This window comes from Uranotaenia lowii, chromosome 3, assembly GCF_029784155.1.
Source record: "Uranotaenia lowii strain MFRU-FL chromosome 3, ASM2978415v1, whole genome shotgun sequence".
Lineage (NCBI taxonomy): Eukaryota > Metazoa > Arthropoda > Insecta > Diptera > Culicidae > Uranotaenia > Uranotaenia lowii.
In genome coordinates, this window is record NC_073693.1 from 327,432,142 (window position 1) to 327,452,547 (window position 20,406).

The window sequence follows — 20,406 nt, forward strand, 5'->3', positions numbered from 1 at the left end:
GAATTCAGAATTTCAACATTCCAAACATTAAAAATTGATGAAATGAAGAACTAAGAACTAAGAACTAAGAACTAAGAACTAAGAACTAAGAACTAAGAACTAAGAACTAAGAACTAAGAACTAAGAACTAAGAACTAAGAACTAAGAACTAAGAACTAAGAACTAAGAACTAAGAACTAAGAACTAAGAACTAAGAACTAAGAACTAAGAACTAAGAACTAAGAACTAAGAACTAAGAACTAATAACTAAGAACTAAGAACTAAATCTCAGAAATTAAAAAAATGTGTATTTATCAAAATTTTCAAAATTTTCAATATTGTCAAAATTTTCCAGAAGTGTCAAAATTTTCAAAACTGTCAAAATTTTTAAAATTGTCAAAATTGTCAAATTTGACGAAAATCTCAAAATCTAAGTGTTTATTTTTTTCTAAAATGTTTCGAAAAAAAGAACTTAACTCAAAACTTAGAAACAACTTTAACTGGTATTATAAATTTTTTTTCAAGGCTATCGAAAAATTGGTATAACCTAACTTGCGAAACATTATTTTAAACAAAAGAACCCGTAGACCTTTAGGCAAAAGTTTTTGCAAAAATATCAGCGCCAAAGGTCATTCGAGGGAAAAGAAGATTAATCAAACTTATCGATTCGTCAGCCGCCTCACCCAAGGAAAGGGGGGATGACGGCTGCGAACCCATTTTAAAACTGTGTGTGTGGGTCGTCGATGGAAAAGCGTTTTTTCATTCATGTTTTACACCACCCCAGCCAGCCAGAGCGCTTAAATGTAAACACGTAGATTTAATTATTTGTTAAGCGTTTTGTGTGTCACAACCCTTTTGGTGTCAACTAACTTCTTTTCCTTGAAGGGGTTTTAGCGATGGTTCGTTTAGATTTGGCTTGGTGGGGTACTTTTCAACCATTATTGATTTAGAACATCAATAATTTTGGTTTATTTTTTTTTAAGTTTCTGAGAAAGGTAGAAATAATATTATCACACCACTCGGTACAGTAATTTGGGTGTCTCAATGTCTCAGTGTTCTAAAATCAAATGGTGACCAAATTAAGCTATAAGACCAAGGGACATAAAATAAGTGCATCTAATCGCAATACTCTATAGCGAACCCTTGTGAATCAAGTTCATCTTAGGAATATTCAAGAGGTTCCCAATGAATATTGCAAATTGTCTATGAATGCTTCAAAACAAAAATTCTCTAGGTAAAATTAAATTTGTAAAATGCGTTTTAACATCAAAAAACTTCTGGTATATTGCACATGCTATCATCACACAATATTTTATCAAACTTTTTTCGTAACTGGTTTTTAATCCAAAGTAGGTGAAATATAAAAGGATTATTTAATAAGTATCAAAATTTATTTCAATATTCAAAATTTATTGCAGCTACCATAACATAACGGTGGAAGATTATGTTTGATAAAGTGTATCGAGCTTAAGCCAGAGTATCAATGGTTTGGTCCTTCGAGCCGGATATTCATCACGCGGTTTTTGATGCTATATTTCCCCAGAAACATTTCTCCTGTTCTTCCCAAGGGTCATTTGAAAGAAGCTTTGTTATTTAAAAAAAAACTCTCAAAGGATCTCGGTGAATTTTCATGTTTTTAAAGAGATCTTTTTTTTTAACTAACCTAAGGAGTTTTCAACAAGGTGAAGTAAACTGTCAAATCCTACGTTCAACCACATTGAAAATAGTTTTCGAAACTGATACAAATAAAAAAAACAGGTACAGCAGACGGAAAGTTACAGTTCATACTACTACTAAAACAATCAGCCATTTATTTAACTACCTCCATTAAACTGTTTTTGGTCAGCTGTCAAAAATTCGGGTTTCGTTTCGCCACTGGCTCTGCATCCAACCAAAATCGCGAATGGCACAAAAATGTTAAAACAACAATAATCAAAACAAAAACCATGAAATGAAATTAAATTTGAACGTCAACAGAGGAACACATTGACTACTTGATGCGAAATCACATTGAAGGTTGTGATATTACACTTCACGACGTATTCGCATTGTCTACATCATTTAGATGTATTATCACAACAGAAATCCGTAATACAACATCATCTCCAGAAATTACATTTTCCATCGTTACATTTTTTTTGCTTTGTGGCTAGCTAGTATCCGTGATCTATTTTTGTCCATTAACTGTCAAACGGATTTGAGCTCCGTCAAATTGAAAAAATTAAAAATTGTTCTTTATTCCTTGAAGGGCACAATATTCACAATTTTTATGACGATGTTCTAGAAATAATAAAAAAAAATAATTCTGAATCAACTTCTGATAGCAAAGAAAACAAAAATCAAATTGGTGTAAACAAAATTCAGAGCTGATTTAAACGGATTTGGGAGCGTTGAACAATTTTTGCATGTTTTTAATGTAAAATGTTACAAAGATATTTAAAAAACTTTTTGATTGAATGATTGAATGAACTTTCTCGAGGAATGCGAGTAATAAAGACTTTTGAGAAAAAGTTACATAAGTTTTTTCTTTTTTTTTACAATTCTACCAAACTGCAAGAATTTGGCCAAGTTTCAAAAAAATTTCCAAAATATTTTGAAACAAATATTCAAACTCACGAAAAACCTAATCTGCAACTTACGATCAAAATTGTCCACAATGACAATTTGTTTTTATTGTTTGATTTGATTGACTCAAAATATATGTAAGGACACCAGAGCAATTGCCGATAAGTGCAAACTAAGCTCTCTTTCCATAAAAAATATTTCAAAATAAACATTTTATCCAAAAAAGTTGACCGTTCCTCGATATATCTTTTAATACTTTTACACTCCTTTGATCCGAGCTGATTTTTTATTCCTTTGAGAGAACTTTTTGATTTTTTTTTATATTCTCTTTTTAATTTTTTGGCATTTTAGCTATTTATGAAAATCAAAGAAAGACTTGTCAGGACTAAACTTGGTCGATTTTTGAATTTAGATCTTATATTTTTTGGATCGATTCTTTGGCATGAAAAAAAAATCGGTTCATTTTCGATTCGATCTTTCGATCTTTTGGATTCTATACTCGGCTTAAGTTCTAAATAACAATTACCGATTCAATGTCAAGGAGTGCCATTTGTTGGGCGAAAAATTGAAAATTATAAGTTTTGATAAGGCACAGATGATGATGATCTTTGTCAAGCGTAGGTTGTCCGGATTTTATTGAAAAATTCCCAAATTTTGCCCAGATTTTTTTTGCTTATTTTGCTAAAAAAACAAAAAACTCCAAACGAGTAACTATAAGTTTTTATTTTTCTGACGGTCAACGAAAATTTTTCAACAAATTTTGACAAAATAAACATGAACGATTTTTTGTAAGTCTTTAGTACAATTAAAATACATATACAAATACAAATCTACTGATGTGTTTTGATAAAAATATAATATTTTTCTTTTTGACTTTTATTTTATAAATTATAGGTTTTGCTTAAACAGGCCCAGATATTGCCCGTTTTTTGGGTTGAAAATTTTGAAATCAACTGCCTTTTTTTCAGGTTTTTATTTCAAATAGCCCGGATTTGCCCGGCCCGTATACGTACGGGCAAAATCTGGCAACCTTATATTGACCTGGATGTCAAGTTTCTTTTAAATTAAGCGGAAAATACTCACTTGCTCGATCCAAATTATTAAGTTTTGAAATAGCAGTTTTTCAAACACAACCTATAGATAATTTTAAGCTATCCCACTCCGCAAGGTGCGAATATTTGAATCCAAAATTTAAAGACGCTGGTTAGCAGACCAGAATGTTTACTATGCTTATGTGAATTTTTCTCAGAAATTCATATCATCCCAGTTCTACGAAATTCGAATTTATCTAGAAATAATAAAAATAACCAAAATGCACATAAGGGAATTGATTTCTAAAACAATTTTCCTACCTATGACCATCATACAAACTATGAAAACGATAAATTTAACTGATAAGATTACAAAATTAATCAAAATTAAAGTTTCGAATCAATGATTTTCCGATGAGCACATTGTTCAAAATAGTGTTGATCTTTATGAATTAGAAACTTGCTTGAAAATAAAATATAAACCGTCTAATTTAAATAATTTTGAATTCATATTTCTAAAACACAAGAAAACGTATACAAATAAAAAAAAATTTCTAATAAAACCAGTATTTGAAGCTTGGACATCAATACACATATTAGAATACATAAAACAAAACATCAGATTTGAACATAAATTGAATATAAACTCTAAAAAAAAAACTAAACATCAGTAAATATTATTTAGCAAAATTATAATAACTCCTAATTATTCATTATCCTAATAAATATTCCTTATCTTAATTTTCAATTGAAGGATTGATTGAAAAAATTAGCGGTTATATCTTGAATTTGAAAAAAAAAATATAACGATTTTCTATGTCAATTCTATGTTCTATGTCAAAAAAAGAGAATTTATTCAAAACACAAACTTAAAGATAAAATTGTAATCGCAAATAGAAATTTTTATTTTATTTGCGAGCGATAAAATCATTTTTTACACGCAAATTCTTCCAGTTATCAAAATTAAAGGCTAAAATCACAACAACTTTATATATTTTAAATACAACATGATAAATTCATAATTAATAGCTTATACCGACAAAAAATAGGTTGGGTAATTTTATATCTTGAATAATCAATAAAAAACTGAAAAAAAAATTATGCAATAACAAGCTACCTACTTAAGTAAAAATTTCACATTTAAATTCAGCTTTAAAGTTGATACTTTGAATAATTTGTCGAGCATCTCATAGAATAATTCAAAAAACATGATCGAATCAAAAAACAAGTTTAAAAAAAATAAAAATAAGTGAAATGTTTATAAATTTTCATAGGCAAGTTTTATGTTGAACGTAAAAATTCAATAACTTATTTGAAAACTAGAACAAAATATAAAGAAAAACAGATGAGTATTTAACATTTACGAAGATTTAAAAAAAAACGTCTTACCTTTTTAAAACTTTATTTTTTAAATTTAATTGATTAGTCATTTATGTAACAACACTTTTGGTGTTTATGTTTTAATGACTGATCAGGAAGATTTTAGCGTCCTGAACTCGAACATTTTGTCAGTTTTGGTGGTATCGAGTTTATATTTTCAAAAATGAATCAGATTATATCTGATGAACCAATAAACCTAAATGAAAGACAAAAACTGATTCTGATTTTTTTTATGATCCTTCATTCAATCAAGGAATAATATTTAGCCTATAGATATTCTAATTCCAGATATGCAATGATCTTAAAAGTGAAATTTTTCAACTGTAATGAAATAACATCATCACGAGAACTGCAAAAGGAGTTGACTAGTACTTTAAAAAATACCTAAAATTCAATTTGTTTTGAATCTTTCGTCAAAATTCTCGAAATTTACAGAATAGGGAACTGAAAACTTCTATAATTTTTATCGCAGGAGTCAAAATTTCGTCAGTCTTCGGAAAAGTGGTTCATTGATTCAAAATGATTTATTATTAATTTTAATTTATATAATGTTTTACAGTTTTATAAAAAGAGTCCAGAAATTCCTTAAATTATTTTTAACTAGTTTGCAAAGTTATTCAAAAAAACAAAAACTGAAAAAAAATAGAGTCAAGGCAGCAAAATTAATTTTAATTAGCTCTTATACTGCCGCTCATAGCAAGTCCGTCCCATTTGCGTTTTTGTTGAAATGAGAAAAATGGCATTGAAAAATCGTAAAAAGTCCAACCGTAATTCGGCACTTGTATGCGTTTTTAATCAAAGTAATCAACATAATCTGTCACTGCTACGGCTAATGAAAGATTTTCGCTTTATAAGGATTATTTTTTTGTTTTGATTCTGTTGAAAATCATTTGCTGGGCCCTTATGGCTGTGGGACCGACTTGCGATGATTTATGCCATATGGGACCGACTTGCGATCATTCGTTCGATGGGACAAAATTACTTGAGGTTTTTTTCAATGTTCATCAGAACAAAGTACTGAAAACAAAGTTTTCTCTTGAAACTACCGATAAAATTAAAGTGTTTCCAGCGATAAACTGAAAAATGATGAAAACGCAAATGGGACGGACTTGCTATTAGCGGCAGTATACTCTTTGCACCTCTAAAAGTGTAAAATTTGTGGCCTTTGGTAATTTATCAAAACCCTGTTGAATGTGGAGTTGAGCATTCATTAAAACAAAATAAAATTGAGACTAAATTGATTTTCTGAAGAACATTTCTTAAAATTTGTAATTGCTTCGAAGTATAATGGCATAAACGATTAGTAATAAAGTTATAGATATAAGGTTTTGATTTTTTTTCTCATTATATTGGCTATCGTATGGCTATCAGCATGGCTTCCAGTTTGTTGATGTGTTAAATAAGGATTTGTTTAGTGAATTTTGAAGTTAAATGGTTGATTTCAAATTCAGAACTTTTTACACTTGAGTTACACTTCTTATAGATAACCTATTCTCAAGATGAGGAGGGGATTTTGAGTGTCATGAATTGAGTTTCAATACAAAAGGTTTGTAGAATTGCAAATTTAAATTTACAATTATAAATTTATTTCAAACATGTTTAAACAAGTTTTTCGACATATTTGTTTACATGTATTTTTGAAAACTTTTTGTTATCAAGTAATTTTCGGTTACTATGGTAAATTGATTTTTTAAGCTGAAAATTTTACATTTTCTCAAATTTTACACGATGTATGTATGTATGTATGGTTCCCCCATCGGTAGCAAGGTCCACAGCTTATGTCTGTGTGGCTTGGCCTTCGAATTGCTTCTAGGGCTGCCACGGCCGATGGTTCGTCGAGGGAAGACTTCCAACTTCAGAGACCTACAATGGTTGGCAATCCACTCCGCTGGCAATAGTCTCTTCACATCAACCCCAGATGCATTCCCTCTGAAATATAAAGTTATTCATACAATGAAACACATCTTACCTGTCGGCAACTAATGGAACTCGAACCCGAAAGTTTTTCTTGCCGATACAGGGAATCGAACCCAGTACGCTTGGGTTACCAGACTCGCGCCAGCCTATCCACTAGACCACATTAGCGTTACTCCTCAAATTTTTTACGATGTAGCTATATATTTAATAAAATTGTTTGTAACAAATATAAAAATTAAACCTTTTCGGCCGAATAATAATTGTTCGGTGAACTGAACATTGATCAGCTTTAAATTTGCTCAATCGACCGATCATAAGAATATTCGGATCAACCCCAGAAATTATTTTCATTTACATTCGGGTTTTAAAATCACCTAAGTTGTTCCAACCTTCTCTAACGTACTTCATATTTCTATCTCCAGGTTTTCACCGGCGCGGCCACCTGTTTCTACGCCTTCATCGGGTTCGATATCATCGCGACGACCGGCGAGGAAGCGCACAATCCCCAGAAGAGCATCCCGAAGGCCATCGTCGGCTCGCTGGTGATCGTCCTGTTCGTCTACGTCACCAGCAGTCTAGTCCTCACGTTGACAGGTAATAATAGCTGCTTTGAGACATTGAAGAATACGCTGATCAACTGCTTCAATTTTCAGTTCCCTACGATCACATCGATCCGGGTTCGGCCCTCGTTCAAATGTGGAGCTACGTGGGTGCCCCCAAATGCCAGGCGCTGGTCGCCTTCGGTGCTACGGCTGGCCTTAGCGTAGCTATGTTCGGTTCGATGTTCCCAATGCCTCGGGTAATCTACGCCATGGCCCAAGATGGTCTCGTGTTTCGAATGCTTTCGCAGCTGTGGGCCAGAACCGGAGTGCCCGGAATTGCCACGATCGGCAGTGGCATCGCGGCAGCCCTGGTAGCCTTGACAGTCCGGCTGGAAGTCCTGGTCGAGATGATGTCCATCGGGACGCTACTGGCCTACACGCTGGTATCGACCTGTGTACTGATCTTGCGCTACCAACCGCACACAACGACGCTGGTAGACTTACTTCCGGCTCAGTTGAGAACTCCGCAGCCTCCGAGCACTCCGGACCCGACCACGCAGCAGCGAATAAAGGTTAAAAAGATCACCCGTGGCTCACCGGACTCCGACGATAGTTTCTGCGACGATAGTCCGGATGGTTTCATGGGTCGCGACGATCAGTTCCTAGTGTCGGACAAATCCGAGAATAAGTTCTATGGTTCGTTGATCATTTTTTTTTTGTTTTTTTTTAAATATATTTTGAACTAACCATTACAATATTTTACAGGTGCTGTCCACGGAGCACCTCAAGGTGGTTCAAACCCATTTACGTTATGGGGTTTCGGTTACATCGGTCGAAAAATCCAACAGTATTCCTATCTCTGTCCAGGGTTGTTCCCATGGGTTAATCCTGGTCCTGCAACGCACGAAAGCGGTAAGATTCATACAACTTTTCCTTAAATTTTCTATTAATTTATACACAATTGTTTTCGTTTCTTGATCAAACAGGGATGTTCGTGACCAAGATGGTCGGTCTGATGTATGCCTGCATCTTCTTCCTGGATCTGTTTATGGCGATCGGCATTACGGGTACGTTCTTCTCGCTCATCTACACCGCGCTGGTGTTCGGTATCTTCGCCATCCTGCTGGTCATTTCCCGGCAACCACAGAATCGGTAAGTACCAATTTCAACCCTCAACGAACAAGTATTTAATTCAAAAATTTAACAAAAACAAATCAGGGTTAAATTACAGTAAGGGTTTGATTATAAAGGAAACAATTTATTTTCCTTAGGAAATAAAAAAAAAGTGCATCGATGTCTTCAAAATGATATAAACTCTTTTTGCATATTAGCTGACCCAGTGTTCTTTGAAACACCTTTAAAAATTATTCAATTTTTTATCAGTACGTCAAATTTAAATTTCAAAATTATTCTTTGAAATGGAAGCTGTAATTTCAACTTCGAACTCCAATACTGAGGAGATTAACGCTAATTCTCTTGAATAATTTTATTCTGTTTTCATAGCCTTACCTGAAATTTGTTCACTCTATTATGTGTTGTGAGCCTACTTGGTTGAATAATTCCACTGAAGATTTCCTGTAACTCAACCCATAGTACATGGAAAATAACAGGTAGGCCATTGCGCTTAACCTCACTTCAAAGCTCCATGTATGTACACAGTATGCTTGCATACCAACGAAAATAGTTATGAGAATTTGTCAATTTTATATAGAATGGCAACCAAAATTATTAATATCTCCGTCGATAGCCATTCGATTCTTTCGAAAAGGGCTTCAGATTAAAGGTTGTTTCTTCAGGGTCATCGAAAACTATTTTTTTCTTCGGATTTTTGGATCTGAACCATAAATAATGAGCATTGAAAAGAAATTTTCATCGCCGTCCCTGTTTTTTGAGAGCAAGCAATGTAATATTTTCTTCCGTCCATGTTAAAAATTTGATAAATGATCTAAAATACTTAATGTTTCTGTGACAAAAAGTCAATTTGTATGAATTTTTATTTAAATCGCACAAGATTAAGACAGCACAATGCAAAAATATCACCAGATTTTAGTTTGAAATCGACAAAAACCCATTGCATATTACTTTTAGAGATGTTGAAAAGCCAAATACTGTTTGTTGAATTAAAATGCATAAGTGCATATTTTTCACATAATTTTAATGCTTGTCAATTTCAAGAAAAATATGATTTTCTGATAAATTCCATACATTTGCCAGTTATTCTCATAACTATTTCTCGGGGCCTCTTACCAATACGTTGAAAGAGAGCGGAATAGCCTACCTTGTATATTTCAAAGTACTATGAACTCAACCAGGGTACTGTAGTTTAATTATAGGGAATCTTTCGATTGCTTTGATTTGTTGATTGTTGATTTTATTTGTTTCATTGTTCAAAATCTCAAATTAGTACTCTGCCTTTATTTGCTCTCAAAGCACTTTGGTTGTGCTTAAATGTATGTTTTACTTGGATGAAATTCCCCTCCTCTTTCTCGTCGAATGTAGGATAGGTTTCAACATTTTCAGTAACTAAATAACATTACTTGCATCATTTGGCTTTATTTGCTTGATTAGTTTCAAGTTGTATGAAAAATAAAATAAAAAACCCTACCTCTTTCTCTAGCTCCCCTCTGAATTAAGGAATGGATACATTGTATGAATATAATAAAAATTGTATGTGAGCCCTTTTCCCCTTTCTATCTCCCTTCTGTATGGATGGAGTTTTACATTACTTAAATCATACTACTTTAATTTCTACAAATCTATGGAAAGAAATCAAAACTTGAAAATCGGAATGAACAAGGGGACTTCGTGAAATAATATCTAGAAAAGTTTTTCAAGCTATAAGGGCCCCCCTAGAGTAAGTAGTGAAGAAGTTCTCCCGCATTTTGCGGGCTGAGAACATCAAAATTTTGGAATTGAATTTCTAAATTTTCAACTCAAAATCTGGACAAAAATATTGTAAACCAAATTCGAAGAAAAAAAAACGAATATGAGGCAAAACACATCACATTTAAAAGAAATCGAATCATAGGGGCCCCGAGAAAAATTGCACCGGGCCCCCCGAAGGCTTAATTCAGCCCTGATGCCATACCAAACTTCTTTCAAATGTAAGTAATACAAATAATCATACAAATATTTTTTTCAATTGAGCTCTAAAATCCACCCATGTCAAATTTGGTTCCAATTGCTTGATCAGCTCTCGAATTATGTAAAAAATGCATTTCCCCACATTTCCAACAAAGAATTTTTTTAATAAAATTACTCATCCAAATATAACAAAACCTGTGAACCAACGTAATGAATCATTGAATTGTGTTAAAATATGTTTATGTAGAAAATTTGATGAAAATCACTTGTAAATTTATCAGACTTGTGACTGATAAAAATTACTTTTGTATGGAAGCTCCCCCTCTCCAAAGTCCGAGGGCTCTGAAACTATTAAAGAAACCATACCCGATCCTGGAAACGGTATTAAACCAAATTTTACGGGGGAGGGAACAGACCGACAAAAATTTATTTATATAGATTGTACGGACGAAGGATTCCGTTGTTAATGTCCCACGAATTGGGTCCCAAACGGCGTCGAAGAATCCGAAATTAGCAGCAACAATACTGCCCCTACTTTCATAACAGTCCCATATGCAAAAACGAGCAAGCGAGAAAATCAGCTTTTCCTGTTTTGGAATACATTTTTAAATTGTGACCACAGCTTTCAGCATAAACAAAAATCGTTTAATGGAATATGTTCTTGGTTGTCATAATAAATCGTAGGACCTGAATTTTTCGAAATTTGGTAACTGGTAAGGGCTGGAGCACCATTTTTGTTTGTTATGGGACTGTTATGCGGGCATATTCGAGACCTTTTTCAAATCTACTCGCATAACAGTCCCATACAGAATATGGTTTGCTCACCAAGCTACCTTCTAAGACTTAAGTTTGATCATTTCTGAACTTGTAAATGTAGTTCGTGAATTCTACATTGTAAGTTGAATCTTATCATGGTTTTTAGTTGATTCTGATAGTTTTTCTCACAGGAAGACCATCCTTCCTTTATGTTAGCCTGTCTTTCAAAAATTGTAGTTAAATTCACTGTGTAGTGTGCATAATTCAACATCAAGTGAGTTGCATCTTGTTTAAATGACTTAAAGCAATGAATCAAAGATCATTTCACTGAAAGGAACATAGTAAGTTAATTACATCCGTGGTATTTCACATATGGGACTGTTATGCGGGTATATTTCATATGGGACAGTCAATAGTTGATATTTTTTTCGTAATTTCTAGAACAAAGTCTCTTTTTTTATTGTTGTATATTGAAGTAAAATGTTCAAAATGACGAACTATCAGGTTAGATAAAAAATGACGAAAATTCATATGGGACTGTTATGCGAGTAGGGGCAGAATAGGTCATCGAATTGACCAGCGATGGCGGAGCAAACAATAGGCCGAGAGCGCAGCGAAATTTCGGGTGGCAAAACAACGTCCGATGCACGCGAGTATGGTTTGAAAAGTGATTTTTATTGAAGTAAATAAACATTACATGTCACTTAACGCTATGAGTTTTAGTTCACTTATCACTTTCAAGTCATTTCTCACTTCTTAATCTATGTGTTGTGAGTGTGCAGTGTTGGTAATTCATTTTAAGTGTTTAATGTTGTATGTTGTGTGAAGTAGATTTGATGTTTTGTGTGTAATATTTACATCTCATTTTTTCTCTTAAAGCTATTTCACTTTACATTCGATTTTTTTTATTTTTATTATTTTTTCGCTGCTTTATGTGACTGCGTCGGAACATAGATGGTGCAACTTATTTTTTTAACTCCACGAAACGACTTTCCGTGGCAGAAATTGTTAAGTGAATGACAAAACGTTCAATCAATATCAACAAACATACTTTTTTTTCTTTTCCTTTTTTACTATCACTTAGCTGTACACGTTGAAAAAAGCAGGAAAATTATCTGAATGTTTATCAGGGTTTCTAGCAAACCGATAAAACCGGGAATACCGGGATAAATTTTGCAATTTTATCGCGTCACCGGGAATCTGGGAAAAAAACGGAAATTTTGGCACCCCTCCGGGAAATCGGTTATGTGTGAAAATTTTTCACGGAATTTCAAAAATATTTTTAAATTATTTTCTAAATGTTAGAGTAGTTTTTGGAAGTCTCAATATAGATTTACCTCATATACGCTTATTTTCGTTCATTGGTAAACATATTTTAACTGATTGCGGAGAAAATATGAGATATCTCATTTTTTCGCTCACCGCAAATGTGCTACACTTACATACACAGAAAAATATATTGTTTTTCAATGTTGGTGTTGCTGTTGTGTACATATTTCGTTTAAATTGGCCTGAGGAACGAAGCCTTATATCGCAAGTATTTTGTCCAATTTTAGGATAAACTTTTGCTTAAAGTTTCCTACGCTTTAATATATGTCATATGTAAAAATTGGGTCGAAATCAAGCTCCTGTCGAAATGTAAAATATTCACCCTGAAGCAAAATAATATCTCACATTCAAACGATTAAAGTTCAGCCCTGTCAAATGACTAGGGTACTTCAAAAGATATTCTTTGTTTTGGTTAAAAAAAATATTTTTTTTCTTTTATATGTCTTTGTATTTATTTAAAATAATATAATATAATAATACAGTGTTAGTTAAACAGCAAAATATTTTCATGCAATCTGATGATATTAAATTTAGTAAGAAAAATCCATATTCAAGTCGAAAGTTGATTTGATACTGTGTTTCGATGTGTTTTCTATATATTTCTATACAAACTATACAATTTTTTCTCACTTCTCCATATAAATTCTAGAAACACTGAAATGTTCACAGAAGCTCAAGAGAACCACTTTCCAAATCAAGTGAATAGGACTTGTTTTTGAAAAATGGTTGAAATTGTTGTTGTGTTGAGTGTTGTGTAAAAAGAGATTGAATTATTTATCCGGTTAACCGGTTAACAATTTTTGGAAACATTTGTTAGAAATTTGAGGGCTTAAAATTAAATTTTTTTTATTCACCATGATTTTTAATTGACATACGAGTATAATAAATACCAGGAAAAAAAACTTTGGAATTTCTTAACGAAATATCGCTAGCAACTCTGATGTTTATGACTCTTAGTTTTTCACAATTCTGCTCTCCGCTCTTGACGTTTCCCTCTCAATTTTCAATAACTAAATTCATGTTCTTGTTTCTAATATAAGGTTGCCAGATTGCCCGGACTCATCCAAACTTGACCGGATATTTAACTCAAAATTTGAGGAAAGTCCGGTCCAACCCGGTTGCCCGGATTTGGTTGGAAAAGGCCCAGATTTATTCATTTTAATATCAAACTTATTTTATTTTATTTATTAGTTACATGGTTTTCCGTCTCACGACATAACCTGATGTACAATATTTTTCCAATAAACTCTATCCATGACAACATTTCTCCAATTTCTCGGGTATCCCTAATTCGCCAGAATACGATCCACTCGGTCTAACCACCTCGCTTGTTGCGCTCCTGCTCGTCTGATTCCCACCGGATTGGCAGCAAACACCTGTTTTGCAGGACAGTCGCCCTTCTTGATACTGGGTTCGCCGTAAAGTCGCGCGAGCTCGTGGTTCATCTTTCGCCTCCACACTTCGTTTTCCTGCACCACCAAAGATGGTTCTTAACATTGGTCACTCGAATACTCCAAGTGTACGCAGGTCCTCCTCGAGCAATATCCATGTCTCATGCTCGTAGAGAACAACCGGTCTTATGAGCGTCGTGTATAGGTCACACTTCGTGCGACGCTTTAGTCTTCTCGACCGCAGTTGCTTGTGGAGTCCATGTCCATAGTAGGCACGACTTCCGCTGGTCTCACGGCTGGCTTAATTGTCTGCGGTCACCAGTGAGCCGAAATAGACAAAGTCTTCGACTATCTCCAGCACGTCGCCGTCGATCGTGACGTTACTGGACAAGCGGGCTCGGTCGATCTCGGATCCGCAGGCCAACATATTTTAATTTCGTCTTGTACGTGTTAATCATCAACCCAATCCCTCTTGCTTCGCCATTCAGTTTGCGGCAGATCCCCTCCAACGCTGCAGTTGATCTGCTGACTATGTCAATGTCGGTCGCAAAGCAGATAAGTTGACTGGATCTGTTGAAAATCGTGCCCTGGATTTCGCCCACCGCTCATCGAATGACACCTTCAGGCGCCTAGTTGAACATCATGCAGGATAGCCTATCACCTTGTCGATGTACCCTGCACGATTCGAATGAACACGACAATTCACCCGAAATCCGCAACACTGCACTGCATCCCATCTATCGTTGCCTTAATCAGTCTGGTCAGCTTTCCGGAAAAGCCGTTCTCTTCCATGATTTTCCATAGCTCGTTACGGTCGATCGTGTCGTATGCGGCTTTGAATTCGATGAATAGATAGTGCATAAGGACTTGGTGTTCGCGGCATCTTGAGAGGATTTGTCGTAATGTGAATATCTGGTCCGTCGTTGACCGTCCCTCCATGAAGCCGATCTGATGGCTTCCCACGAATCGGTTAGCTTGTGGCGTTAGGCGGCAGAGTAGGATTCGGAACAACACTTTGTAGGCAGCATTGAGGATAGTGATCGCTCGGTAGTTCTCACAGTCCAATTTGTCGCCCTTCTTGTAGATGGGGCATATTACCCTCTCTTTCCACTCCTCCGGTAGCTGTTCTGTGTCCCAGACCATCCCGGACCATTAGTCGGTGTAGGCAATCAGCCAACTTGTCCGGGCATCATTGGGAGTGGCTCCACCTCGTCGTTTGCTACGCCGGCAATGTAGCTTCTCCCACTGTTTTAGTCTGCTGCAAGTGCGCCGTTCAGATGTTCATCAAAATGTTTCCAAAAGTCTGACAAAAGTCCAAAAAGTCTGGAAGATCCAGAAAAAAATCTGGAAGGTTTACATCACTGGCCGCATGTGATCTTTCCCACTATTGATCTCTCATGTTTCTCTATCACACCCCATCGACTCGGGATTTTAGCCGAGCGAGCACATGGTCGATTGCTTCGGATATTATGTAATGAAACAATATTGATTTCAACAGGGCAACACCTCCCTGTGTAACTGGTCTGCTCGCAACATTGAGCAGCACTGATTGCTGCTTCATCTTACCGTAAGATGCGGCAAACTCGAAGCATTCGACCATGTGAGATCAATAGTGGGAAAGGTCACATGCGGGATATACATGGTGTTTTGATAGAAGGTCCAGCAGTTGATCGGCAGAGCTAGACGTGTACGCTCGTGTCGGTCGATTCTATCACGTTCACCGTGGTGAAATCGGCTAACGCACCGTTGTACTGAAGCGGAGATTGCGGGTTCAAGTCCTGCCGGTGAGCCGTTGTATCTTTTTCGAAAAATTCATGATATTTACGGCTTATGTTCTATCTTTCTTCTATACCTCATGTTTCTCTAATATTTTCCATCACCTTCGAAAATTAGAACTTTTGTGTTTCCTGGGAATGATGCAGCATCGTAGCCATGATTTGGTCCACACATGAACGACCGGCACAGCTGGTTTCCGTCAGAGGGTATCGGAGATTTTCACTTGGATTCTGTTCAGGATACTTTGCAGAGTACTTTAAGCGTTGTTCATATCAACGTTAAGCCACGCTAGTTACCACACTCTATCAGGCAGGTATCCCTTCTTCGGGACCTTCATAAGGATACCCTGCATCCAATCGGCCAGAAACTTTTCAGTCTCTAAGATGACACCAAATAGGCGGGGCAACATTCGGCCGACAATGCAGGGTCGGCTTTGAGCATCTCAGCAGGAAATGCAATTGATTCCAGAACGTTTGTGGAACTTTATATCGTCGTTTCCATCTCGGCTACGTGCTGCGGGTTTTGTTGACCATCGCTATTCGGAATCTCGAAAAGTTGCTCGAAATGCTCAGTCTAATGTTTGAGCCGATCTGTCATACCATAAACGGATATCTCCATTGAAGGCACCTCTTTTTCCCTCTTTGGTTAGGAAGCTTTTCCAGGCTCTCTTGTCTTGTTTATCAAAAGTTAAAATAATTTCAGTGTTTGCAGACATGACGAGAAACTTAATATAAATAAAAACAAAACTAATATTACAAACTTACCAATATTTTTCTTGCAACTTTCCAGATACGCTCTGCCCTTCCTAACACCCGGACTTCCATTCATCCCGACGATCGCCATCACCGTCAACATCTACCTGATATTCAAGCTAAGCATCCTAACGCTGGTCCGCTTCACGGTGTGGATGTCCCTGGGCCTTATCATGTACTTCTACTACGGAATCACGCACAGCTCCCTGGAGAATCCAAACGAAGAGTTCGAACTGACGGTGGATAGCAACGGGGCCGCGGCAACAGGATCAGGACAAGGCGGCGGCGCCAGTCAACCCACCCCGAATCTTAAGGTTCCTTCCCATCGGGATCAGACGGCTGTTTGGGACCGGCACGGGTACGAAAACCGGATGGCCACGAATGACGATGGGGAACTGCAGTGGAGTGGTGCCACCAACAGTTGGAACCCAAGCGATGCGTGGGGCGATACGACCATCTACGATCCACCTCGTCAGCAACAGCAACAGCAACAATCCTCGGGACCACGTCCCGGATCCACCAACATATTCCAGCCTCCTCCACCAACGACGAAACCGGCGGCGACGTCCCAGCAGCGACCGGAAGTAAAGAAGGACGGCTTCGGACTGTTCTATCAGGAAACGTCGAGTTTTCCCACGTGGGACGACTAAATTTTGGCCAAACCAAACCAAAAAAAAGGAAACAGATGAATCCGATTAATCTCAAAAACCGTTAACCGAGAACGCCCAACGTCTAAAAGTAGTTGTACAGAAAAGTTATACTTATACATATACAAAACCACAAACAATCGAGTACATTCATATATACATAGGATACCACATACATACTTACTATATATCGATCCGAGAGCACGAGATAGCATCCGGAGGACTGAACGCGCGGTGAAACCTTAAACACGGGAAAGCAATCATCACCCATCATTAACTTACGTACATACATATATCTGAGCAGCTGTTGTTATCATTATTACATCGTTAGAGGATATCGCCATCATCATCATCCGTAGTAATCTCTCGACCCCCCCAGCTAACGCCTGTATGTATGCAACAACAATATGACAGACCGCAGCAGCTCGGCAGCGCCGCGCATAATTAATTACCCCCTTCTGTGACATTTACATAGCGACGACGACTCAAGAAATGGTGCATTTCCGGTCCGCGAATCATCACTAGGCTAGGGACACATGCTGGACAAGTTGTTGAACAACATAACTCGGAGAGATAACGGCGAAGCTGCTTCGCAAAATGCTTCGAAGGCTTTTGTCTATCGGTCAGCTCACATGGACCATCAGCCTTACCCTACACACATTGAATTGGCAATTAACTTCTGATACTTTCGGAAAACATTCCAACTTTCCATTCCAACGACAGCAAACTAGTTATTCCCACCCGTGAAAATTAACCGTCCAAGCAGAGGTTGACCGCAATGGCCCTAATTGGGTAAAAGAGCCGGTATCATAAAATTGTGGTTTTCCGGAAGCGTCAATTGTGTGGACTGTAATTGATGCCGCATTTTTTTCTTTTTCCCCTACTCATTTGGCGAAATTAAATTTGTGTCAATGGCATAAACGGTTTTCATATCGGAATGTTAGCTGTTCAGAGTTTGTACATTGAAACTAGAAAGCAAAAGTATCGAGGTTTTTTTCTTTATAATTTTAAATGGTTCGGAGTAGAAAGCTGTTTTCAATTCCCGAATCTCAACCTTAACTTGATCATTGAGATCTTTTTCTGAACTCTGATTATGAATTTGATTTTACAAACTGTTCTTCAACTTCAATCTCGAATTTTTAATCTCAATTCTTTATCTGAATTTTGTAAATACTTAAATTCGATTTCTGGATTTGAGTTCTGACATTGAAATTGATTCCATTTTCGATAATTTGGGATAGAATTTCAATTTCGAACTAGGAACTCTTTTTCTGGAGTTATCGACTGTGATTTGATTTTCGTTAGTTGTTGAATGGCGAACTAAGTCTTCGACTGAGACTCTGACTCAGACTGAGTTTGCCCTTCAACAACCAACGAACTCTTTTTTGAAAGTCGGATTCGGAACTCGTATTCCAAATTCCAAATTCGGATTCGAACTTTGGATTTGGAATTTGGAATTCGTAATCTTTAAGAAAGTTAACCACCGTTCAATTGGTTTCTGAAAATTAATTTTCGACATATCGGTGAAAATGTACATATATTCTTGACGAAAAAATATCAGAATTGAAAATTGATAAAGATGTTTAGAAAGAAGAAAATTTTCAGATTTTGAAAAGATCGCAAGAACATTTTTTCGAGGAAAACTTACACGCTCATATTTTATTAACCATTAATGACTTTTCTTGAACCATTTCATGCGATTTCAGAAAGAACTGCCATAAATGTTGATTTTTAACCGTAGTGTACGGTTCAATTTTAAGCATTCCAAAGTTCTAACGGAAAAATTATAAAATGGTTAAATTTCAACCGCAATATGTTACAATATAGTGGCCATCTTTGGACGCACAGTTCGCTTGTTTTTCTTACGCGCTGCCGGCTGAGTTCAACTGAATTTAGTTGGTTGATGGAGTGTACAGCTCCAGGAGTATTAAATATTTGATAACAATACGGGTAAGCATCGGCTGAAATCAACTAATGAAAAATAAAAATAATTTTTTGAATCAACGCGGAACTAACCGATATTTTTTCTACTGAACAGAACAACCAGAACCTCGGCAGAAAGCTCTGAAATAGCTAGCTGTTTTTAGGGAGAATAACCGATCGGCTCTAGGATTTGGATCAGGTGCTTCCAGTCAGAAAACAGGAATGGTAGATGGCAGCAATACCAACGATAGCGATGCGGAAGGTGACTGCTTAGAGCAAAACAAAAAATAAGGTTGGCACTCAAATTCGGTTTTTGCTTTGCCATTTCAGAAATGACCAGCAGAGCGCTTCCTCCGAGTCTGTCCGATTCGAAAAACTCAGTAGAAACCCGACACTGAAAAAAGAGAGCAGTGGGCGCAGGATCAGGTACATTCATCGGGAAAAAGGCAGTAGCGCTTATCCGGAGTGGTGGCAGCAGTGACCGACTGAATACCTGAGAACCATTTAATCGACGGGTTCCTCACTTCATATCTTCTTCATTGCCAGCATCCGATTGTGGAGGTTACCGGAACAAGTTCATAATGGAACCGTTTTTATTAACCAATAAAAGATCATACGAAAAACTCTCAGATTAATTCGATCCTGTTCGGTGAATATTTCCCTTAATCATTAGATTTTAAGCAAAAAAAAAACATAGAAACCAAGGAAATTCCCTCCAATTTCTGCAAATTTGCACTTTTTGATTATGCTTGAAAAATAACCATAATCCAAGTTCTCCTTGAAATCTCATTTTATGAGTATTCACGGTAAAGTCATAAAATGAGTTAACCCGGGAAAACTATCATTATGGTTATTTTTCAAACATTAATGGTTTAGTCTGGTTCTGCGTGTACTAACGTACACCACACTTTACCTTACAAAATTTCATAATTTGGGTTCTACTTCTCCTAAATAATGAAATGTTTCTGGGTAAAGTATGGTGTACGTTAATTTTCCTCCCAAAAATGCTCTTTCGCTCTTTCAAAATCTGTAAATTTTCTGCTAACCCAGCAACGTGAAATCGTTTCAGAAATGATAACTTAAGTCCTTTTGCGAATCGCAATTCCAACTGCATGGTAAAAAGTTCGTTTAAAATGTCGTCTTAAGTTAGTTTTAATCGGATATGATATAAAGTCCGCCATGTTTGTAAATTTTAAAATAATTTTGCTCCCGCGCGGGCTTCAAGTGAGAAAATCATCGTCATGTTATCTCTGGAACAGCAAAATATTGTATGAGAGCAAAATATTGCGCTCTCTTGCATTCTTCCGATAGGTACGAATAAGGTAACGGATAAC

General features: G+C 36.3%; 1 protein-coding gene across 1 annotated transcript in view; it reads left to right on the plus strand.

The window, feature by feature from the left end:
- The window catches only part of LOC129753815 (probable cationic amino acid transporter), a 187,798-nt gene extending 169,682 nt beyond the window's left edge, over positions 1-18,116 (plus strand). The window contains exons 5-9 of the mRNA XM_055749664.1: positions 7,295-7,466; positions 7,526-8,110; positions 8,180-8,326; positions 8,401-8,566; positions 16,540-18,116. Coding sequence (XP_055605639.1) covers positions 7,295-7,466; positions 7,526-8,110; positions 8,180-8,326; positions 8,401-8,566; positions 16,540-17,152 — 1,683 coding nt within the window. The 3' untranslated portion in view covers positions 17,153-18,116. The remainder of the gene's footprint in view (positions 1-7,294; positions 7,467-7,525; positions 8,111-8,179; positions 8,327-8,400; positions 8,567-16,539) is intronic.
- The last annotated feature ends 2,290 nt before the right edge of the window (positions 18,117-20,406 follow it).